The following is a 9,356-nucleotide window of genomic DNA, read 5'->3' as shown; positions in this document are numbered from 1 at the left end:
ACATACATACATATATATATACATACATATACATACATATACATATACATATATATATACATATACATATATATATACATATATATATACATATACATATATATATATATATACATATATATATACATATACATATATATATACATATACATATATACATACATATATATATACATATATACATACATATATATATACATATATATACATATACATATATATATATATATACATATATATATACATACATATACATACATATACATATATATATACATATATATATACATACATATACATACATATACATATATATATACATACATATATATATTTATACATACATACATATATACATACACATACATATACATATATATATATATATACATACATATATATATATACATACATATATATATATATACATACATACATACATATATACATACATATACATATACACACACATATGGCTTCATCCTTGAGTTTGGAAAATGTTTAATCAAACCTGATGCGTTTGCTGTGTATTCTTCTTCATTGAGATATGATATTACTGATAAATACTACATATAAATAGTGCATGTTTTGGTGTCTCTGCAATAAAAAGAAAAACAAAAAAAGAGAAGTGGAACACGCTGAGGCTGAGAGCTGCGGCGCTGGAGAGGTTTATATTGTAGGGATTGTGTTGTTGGTTGTGTGCTGCGCTCATCTGTGCGTCAAGCAGCGGCAGCAATAACAAGGTGCGCGCAGCTGTGCGTGCAGGTGCGCGGACTCCACCTGCTCAACGGAACAGAGAGTGGGAGAGGGGAAAAGAAAGGAGAGAGAAAAGAGAGGGGGGAGGAGGGAGAGAGAGAGAGTGCAGCTCAAAAGCATTGGTTTTCGATGGGGCAGAGACATGCATGGGATAATCGCCCAAATTCACGTCGTGTCTTATCAACCTTTAAACGCGCAAAAGAGAGTTGGTGATATTGGCGAAACACATTACAGGTGAAAAGTTCACGAGGAACAGCGTCTATTCGATGGTCGGTTTTCAAAAAAAACTTTAAACTGTGAACCCTTCAGCTGACACGCCCTTCTCAAAGCGCCACATGAAAAGTTATCGAATGTCCCAAACAAAGTGATCTGGTGTTTCGCACCTCTTTGCTCTGAAACATCATCTGAGAATTACATTTTTTTTTAAAGGAGGTTTGATGAAGCCATTGTGGAGAAGTTCATGGAGGATGCTGTTAATGCCGTCCAGGTAAACACGACCGAACAAAGAGAGCAGGACCAGACACGCACAATACATTTGCCTGAAAAGTTACACTAAATATTTCTGCCTATAGTCAGAATTTGTTTCCAAGAGCGTTTCATCACGTTTTCAAGATGGAGACAAATATGGAACCCTCATCATCCATTTGTTCCTGGCTTCACGTTCTACTGCCCAATTAGCAGTTAGAGGCAGGTTACCGTCTGTACGTCCGCAGACCTCCGCAGACACTTTATGAGGTACCGTTACTTTTTTTCCCCTTCTTCTCTCCCTTGAAACTGTCTGCGTGGGTCACGTAAACTTTCTATTAGTCTGCCTTGTCTGGTGCGTTCAGGGACAACAAAGGACAACAAAACTAACAAACAAGACTCACGTGAGAGTGGTGCGGCTCCACAATTCAATTAAAGTGCGTATATTTGTGACAGGAATGTGCGCGACCAAATCGCATTTAGACATCCATCAATAGAATACAAATGCACTCTGACATACACGACGGGTTGTTGTTTGTCCTCTCACACCAACGTGCAAATAATGCCGCCACAGGAAATAAAGTAGCTAGTGTAGATAGAAATAAAAAAGAATGAACTTGTGCTGCAGCGAAGTTGAAGACATGTGGAGGGAAACCTGAGAGGGAGACGCGACGACAGATGGACACTTGAGGTAAAAAAAAACGGAAAAAAGTTGCAGAGACTTTTTCTGTCGGTCTGTAACGAGTCTCATTACCATGCCACCCCTCCTCCTCCCCGACACTCTTCCTCACTCCTGGCAACAGCAGACAAAGCGGGCGGGTTTTTAGTGGGGCCGGTCAAGCCTTTGATCTGAGCCCGTTAAGGAGAAGGATGTCTCGAGGGAAGTCGGGCCAAGAGGAGGGCTAAGCAGGAAGGTAAAGTGCACCTCAAAATATTTCAACCTACAATTGAATGAAATATCATCTGACTTGTACTTGACGACTTCTTTTTTATTTTAATGGGACAAATAAATCCTAATTTGCATATAGCAGACACCTCTGAGGGTAAGATAAAAGTCTGCTTTATTTTTGGTTATTCTTCTTCTTTTTGTTGTTGTTGTTGCTGACTGCAGATGATAATAACCCGCCAGGTAAACACACACCGGGCTGCCCGGACTTCAAAAGAAACGGACCTTCCAAGAACTGAACTCTGCAAGAAGCACGAAGGGCCTTCAAGCACACAGAGAGAGGCCTGGGCAAATTAGGTGGGTTGAAAATAAATAGAGACGGACGCCTCCCCGCCCATCACCTTATGCTACTCATGTTGCAGGTGGGCTGCAGCTGCATCATATTAATACACCTGTCTGGTGCTGGCGATGAAATATTGACTAAATTTCACCTGAAGGGGCAAAAACAAGAAAAAGAAAAAAGAGAAATACCTGAATGAACAAAATCATTTCTAAGAAAAATATATTTTGTTTCCAAAATATATTTTGTTTCGTGTAAAGATCGTGAGCTTTACACGAGGTCTGTTGGAGGTGTGGTTTTATCACTGCATCAGCAACAACAACAAAAACACGTATGTCACGATATGAAGGTGAAAGTTTGGATTGAACATCTCTGATCGTGATCCCCGCCGCCTGCGTCCCATCGGACTCCTCGCTGACGGGGACACTCAGACAAAAGGCTTTTCTCAAATGAAGTTAGTAATGGTCCACATGTGCCCGATCACTCAGGCAGCACAGACAGGCCGCGGTGAATTTCATATCACGCAAACGCACTGGAGGAGAACAAAGAGGAGGCTGGACATGCGCCTGTCATCAGAGGGGAAATAAAAGGGTCTGCGGGTGTATCTTTTTATTACATTTTTATTAAAAGACCGACTGCTTTTTGTGGTTTCTGAGGAAAATATCAAAGACATATTCAGAGCTGTGTGTGACAGAAAATGACACAAACAAGATGAATAAAAGTAAAGGTTGGAGATTTTAATAACAGTCCAATTAATCCACCATTTATATTATCATTATTATTTTTATTCTAAAATTACATTTCGAAAAAAAGGGTATTCAGTTTTCTAGCAGCTTAATTATTTCCTCTTTTTAAAATTCTACAACCCCAAAATACTTATCTCAAAAAGAAAGTATGAGAATGAATCTTTTCTTTTTTTAATTCAAAGCCTTATTATTATTTTGGAAAGCAATAATTGATAATAATAATTAAAAAACCCTGTCCTGCCTGAGGGCTGGGATATCCTAAAAATGAAGGAGTGACAGTAGCAGCTCCTCAGAACATGACGGCCTATTGGAGCCACTTTGAAAGCGTTCGAACCCATTTAAACAATACTCCTAAATATTGAAACAGAGTTAATTAGCCTAAACTAAATGTTTTAATGTTGATCGGCTCCGCGCACGTTCCATTTCAAGGCATCTCTTTGGGCTAATAGGTTTACACTTCTCAAACTGTGCTGCAGCTGCAATAACGAGGTATTTTTATTGCTTTTGAATACTCTTCCGCCGCAATTACTTTGTCATATATTGTCATTAGAAGTCTATTAAAACATCAAGTCATTATTCGGGGCGTCCCCGGGCGAGGAATTAGAATAAAACCATCTCTGCCACACGGGTCCCATTTAGATTAATGGAAAAATATGTAAAACATTTCGTTTTAATTTTCCTCTGACAGTGTTTTGCATACATGCATTTTCTCCTCCCCCCCTCGTAATTTATGAAAGCAATCTCGACCAGCACATTACCGGTCTCTGAAATACTGCTCGCAGCCTAATTGATTCCCGTCACAATTTCTGGTGAGGTTATAATCGTGTTAATTGTAATTTACTCTCTCGGGTGAGTACCGGATGTGTTTAAATTAAAAAAAAAAAGAAGAAGTGCCGGGGCCGGACTGGAGATTATATGGGGCTCCACGCATAATAGAAATGTCATGTAGAATTACACAGCGGAGGCGGACAGGGGACGCATTCCTCTAATCTACAGAGATGTCACCGGAAATCTCTCGCGGGAGATTTTTATTCATCCGCGAGCGTTGATTGAATGGCGAAGTCTTCGCGGTGAGTTCTAGAGAGACCAAAGGACGTTTGTTTTACCTTTAAATCTGAGAAGGAGGGAGGGGATATCACATAAGAGCATGATTATGTGGATGGAACGAAAGGAATGATAATAAACACGTGTCAAAGGAACCACTGGGGGGGATGTTGCGTCTTGATGAGAGTATAAACTGGACTGATGACTTCCTGGTCATCCTCAGAACAGTTGCCCTTCTCCTTACTTCCCCCTGTCTGATGTCTCCCCCCAGCTTCAGAGATCCTCCTTCCTGACTGCAGGGGGGGAGAGACACCTGTTGGTGCAGAGTGGCACAAGTTGTCCCATTCAGACTTGGCCTCCTCCACCACTCGAGTTCACCTGGTGAGCCTCTTTTGCGACTCGAGAGTGCAGCACGCCCTGTGTGTCGAGAGGGACTTTCTGCAGCTCTGCTGCACTGGAATGGACATCTTAAAAGCACTAAATGATCTGACTGGTCAATGTGAGACAACTCTCTTTTTATTTCGACACAATGATAGAGGCAATACCTGGTGTGGAAACATGAAAATCGAATGAGGGCGAAAACTGCACTTTCATTCTTTCAAATCAAAAGAGAACTGTTATCCTGCGACTCTCTCCGCATTTATTTCGGATCGGATTGCAACGAGACTCAGCTGCAACAAATGATGAATCGATGAAAGTTCAAAATGTCACACTGAAGTGCTTCATAATCCCAAAACAAGACACATTACGATGTCAGCAGTCGGTACAGGCTACTCACAATCTACAAATGTCATGCACAAGCTGAAGAAACATCTCTTTTAAACATTACACCATTTAAGCCTCGACTTTGAGATACAGCTCATCCAACATCTATTTCAAAAGTTCAGCAGAGCCTCACAAACTGGCTCTGCACTCACAACAATGATTGTGGATTTATTTCATGAAAGTCACACATAATGGCAGTTTTGTCCACCAACCTCAGGGCGTAATGGTAGATTGGGCGAAAACAAACAAACAAGCTGGATGTGAATTACTGACAGACAGACAGAAAAAAAACAAAAAAATATCGGGTGAGAGAAATATGTGGCCGGATGCCAAAGAGACAGCTTACTGTTGGGGTCTTTGGCGAGGGCGCAAGAGTGGCTTCGATCTTTTTTTTTTTTTTTTGTCTGGCCTGGCCTGGCACAGACCACAGCCCTGCCCCAGACACAATAGATAATACAGTACTAGGGAGAGAGAGGGGGGGGGGGGTGAGTGGACGAGGTGGGTTAGGGGAGGCACGGTGCCTTTTCATTACCATGGTCACCAATGGCACTATTAACCATTCAACACCCCCCCAATTATCCTCCCATCCACAGTCGGAGAGACAAAGCATGGGCCCCGGACTGCTGGAGCAACATGGCCACTAATCTGTCTCACTCCAACATCACACCCACTTCACTGTCTCTGGAAGTCACAACGTGCATGAGCCCTCCACGGAGCGCCCATGGTACTTGTTCTTTTCTTTTTTTTTGTTGACGGCATGACCTGAACTCGTCTAGTAGTTCGATTTTTTTAAATATATATATATAAATAAAAGTGACCTTTTTCAAACTGTGGAAGAGGAAGATGCTGATGAAAAAAACAACAACTCGGAAACAATGAGCTGAACATTAACTCTTATGCGCTGAATGAGAGATCAGGTAAAGAACACTGGCAGCGTGTATGCAGTGTTTACTCTTCGTACAGGTCGTGGTGTGTCCGACTCCACACGCCTTCTCCATCAAGACCGCAGGCTCACAGCTGCCACAGGGCGAGCCGCATGTCTTTACTAAGGAGGCTGACACACACACACACACACACACACACACACACACACACACACACACACGCAGACAAAAAAAGCTAAATCGTGAGTTTACGCACTTCAATCTGGGTTTTTTTTGTTTGTTTTTTAGGACTTTGATGTCTACGAGTCAAGCCTATATAGGCAGGAGGGCTGAGGCCTGACTGGGGGCCTAATGAATAGATCCACAACAGTGGCTTGTTGTGTTTGTTTACCCTTTCGCCCAGCTGCCACGACCGTGGGGATGGGAGAGCATTCATCAGGACCTTGGAGAAATGCGAGGCATGGTCTCACACACACTAGAGAATGACATGATAGCACACGCACACACACTGCAGAGTGTGCCAAAGTTACCATTTGAGAGGCTACCGTAACTACATGTGCAGATTTCATGTCGCTGAAAAACATCTGAAGGCACATTTGAAACATAAACAGGACGACAGCAACAAAAAGCCAGAACTTTACCGCGACTGGCATCGCAGTGAAAACATTTCCAAAATTTTTAATAACCTAAATTAAAAGCAGCGTCCGCACAGTTCATAAGCTTTCGAGGTGTCGTCGTGAAACCTGCAACGGCTCCCGCTTCCCCGTCCGAGTTCAAAGCAGCTTCTTCCCACCGGTCAGTCGCGTCGTTTCTCCGGCACCGCGGCGGACAGCACGAGGATGTTCCGCGCCTGCTTCACCGAGGGCATGTCGATCATGCTGCCGCGGAAGGTGAACGCGCCCTGAACAGGTTCACAACAGGGGCGAGAGCACAAGGAGCAACGTCAGACCAGACAAGCATGGTAAAAAGTCAGGTGAAGGATGGGCGTTTGCAGATGCAGGAAGTAGATCACTGTGCTAAAAAACACACCAAAGCCACTTTATACTTTAACTACTTTGTGTGTATGGGGATGTAGCATATAAAGATGTTTTAATCCATGGTAATCAACACTAAAACCCATCAACGCAAATATAAAGTTGCACTTGCAAATGGACCAAGCAGTGTGTAAGTGCACAAATGCAGTCAAGTGTACCTTTAAAAAAATGGCAAGAAAAAAAAATAAAAAATGAGAAAAAAACCCACATGAAGAACAGTGAATTACACATCATCTGGTATTATATACTACTTTGAAAGATCTCCAAGAAACCTCAGGTCAGACAAATGCAGTCAATAGCTGGAGGTGAGAATTATGAAAAACAAGCACCTGTCGTGTTGCGAGACAAAGGGACTGACCCTGCTCGCTGTTCAAACACACACACACACACACCCACACACACACACACACACACACACACAGACACACACACGCACGCAGAGCGGCAGAGGGATGGGTAGGATATGAATCCCTCAGGCAATGCTTAGTGGGAGCAGCCCTGGCAGGGAGAGAGGTGTGGGCAGATTGTGTATTACCTCAGCAGATAGCCCACAGAGCTCAGCACACAGGATCCAACCATGCACCAAATTAGGAACAATAATATTGTACACTTAATTGGCCCAACTCCACCCCCCACCCCTCTGTCCCCTATGTCGTCTTCAGAGAGTCACCCAGGGGTGTACAGTATGTATTCTCTGGAACTACAGAGGTGTGTGAGAGGGCACACAAAAGGATCAGCCCGGGGCCTCAGAGCAGAGGAAGACTCCGGTCATCCCAACACAAGTCACATTTTAAGTTTTATATATACAGTGGGTACGGAAAGTATTCAGACCCCTTTAAATTTTTCACTCTTTGTGTCATTGCAGCCATTTGCTAAAATCAAAAAAGTTAATTTTATTTCTCATTAATTACTCAGCACCCCAATCTTGACAGAAAAAAAACAGAAATGTAGAAATTTTTGCAAATTTATTAAAAAAGAAAAACTGAAATATCACATGGTCATAAGTATTCAGACCCTTTGCTGTGACACTCATATTTAACTCACATGCTGTCCATTTCTTCTGATCCTCCTTGAGATGGTTCTACTCCTTCATTGGAGTCCAGCTGTGTTTAATTAAACTGATTGGACTTGATTAGGAAAGGCACACACCTGTCTATATAAGACCTTACAGCTCACAGTGCATGTCAGAGCAAATGAGAATCATGAGGTCGAAGGAACTGCCCAAGGACCTCAGACAGAAATGTGGCAAGGCACAGATCTGGCCAAGGTTACAAAAGAATTTCTGCAGCACTCAAGGGTCCTAAGAGCACAGTGGCCTCCATAATCCTTAAATGGAAGAAGTTTGGGACGACCAGAACTCTTCCTAGACCTGGCCGTCCAGCCAAACTGAGCAATCGTGGAAGAAGAGCCTTGGTGAGAGAGGTAAAGAAGAACCCAAAGATCACTGTGGCTGAGCTCCAGAGATGCAGTAGGGAGATGGGAGAAAGTTCCACAAAGTCAACTATCACTGCAGCCCTCCACCAGTCGGGGCTTTATGGCAGAGTGGCCCGACGGAAGCCTCTCCTCAGTGCAAGACATATGAAAGCCCGCATAGAGTTTGCCAAAAAACACATGAAGGACTCCCAGACTATGAGAAATAAGATTCTCTGGTCTGATGAGACCAAGATTGAACTTTTTGCCGTTAATTCTAAGCGGTATGTGTGGAGAAAACCAGGCACTGCTCATCACCTGCCCAATACAATCCCAACAGTGAAACATGGTGGTGGCAGCATCATGCTATGGGGGTGTTTTTCAGCTGCAGGGACAGGACGACTGGTTGCAATTGAAAGAAAGATGAATGCGGCCAAGTACAGAGATATCCTGGAGTGCTCTGGACCTCAGACTGGGCCGAAGGTTCACCTTCCAACAAGACAATGACCCTAAGCACACAGCTAAAATAACAAAGGAGTGGCTTCGGAACAACTCTGTGACCATTCTTGACTGGCCCAGCCAGAGCCCTAACCTAAACCCAATTGAGCATCTCTGGAGAGACCTGAAAATGGCTGTCCACCAACGTTCACCATCCAACCTGACGGAACTGGAGAGGATCTGCAAGGAAGAATGGCAGAGGATCCCCAAATCCAGGTGTGAAAAACTTGTTGCATCATTCCCAAGAAGACTCATGGCTGTACTAGCTCAAAAGGGTGCTTCTACTCAATACTGAGCAAAGGGTCTGAATACTTATGACCATGTGATATTTCAGTTTTTCTTTTTTAATAAACTTGCAAACATTTCTACTTTTCTGTCAAGATGGGGTGCTGAGTACATTAATGAGAAATAAAATGAACTTTTGATTTTAGCAAAAGGCTGCAATGAAACAAAGTGAAAAATTTAAAGGGGTCTGAATAGAGTGTGTGTGTGTGTGTGTGTGTGTGTGTGTGTGTGTGTGTGTGTGTG

General features: G+C 42.8%; 1 protein-coding gene across 1 annotated transcript in view; it reads right to left on the bottom strand.

Annotated features, from left to right (window-relative positions):
• Positions 1 to 4,866: 4,866 nt before the first annotated feature.
• Positions 4,867 to 9,356, bottom strand: part of clybl (citrate lyase beta like) — a 31,245-nt gene continuing 26,755 nt past the window's right edge. Inside the window, exon 7 of the mRNA XM_031870104.1 lies at positions 4,867 to 6,787. Coding sequence (XP_031725964.1) covers positions 6,683 to 6,787 — 105 coding nt within the window. The 3' untranslated portion in view covers positions 4,867 to 6,682. The remainder of the gene's footprint in view (positions 6,788 to 9,356) is intronic.

This window comes from Anarrhichthys ocellatus, unplaced genomic scaffold (genome assembly GCF_004355925.1).
Source record: "Anarrhichthys ocellatus isolate YVR2014 unplaced genomic scaffold, GSC_Weel_1.0 scaffold51, whole genome shotgun sequence".
NCBI classification, from domain to species: Eukaryota; Metazoa; Chordata; class Actinopteri; order Perciformes; family Anarhichadidae; genus Anarrhichthys; species Anarrhichthys ocellatus.
This window is presented reverse-complemented; position numbering and strand designations above follow the sequence as displayed.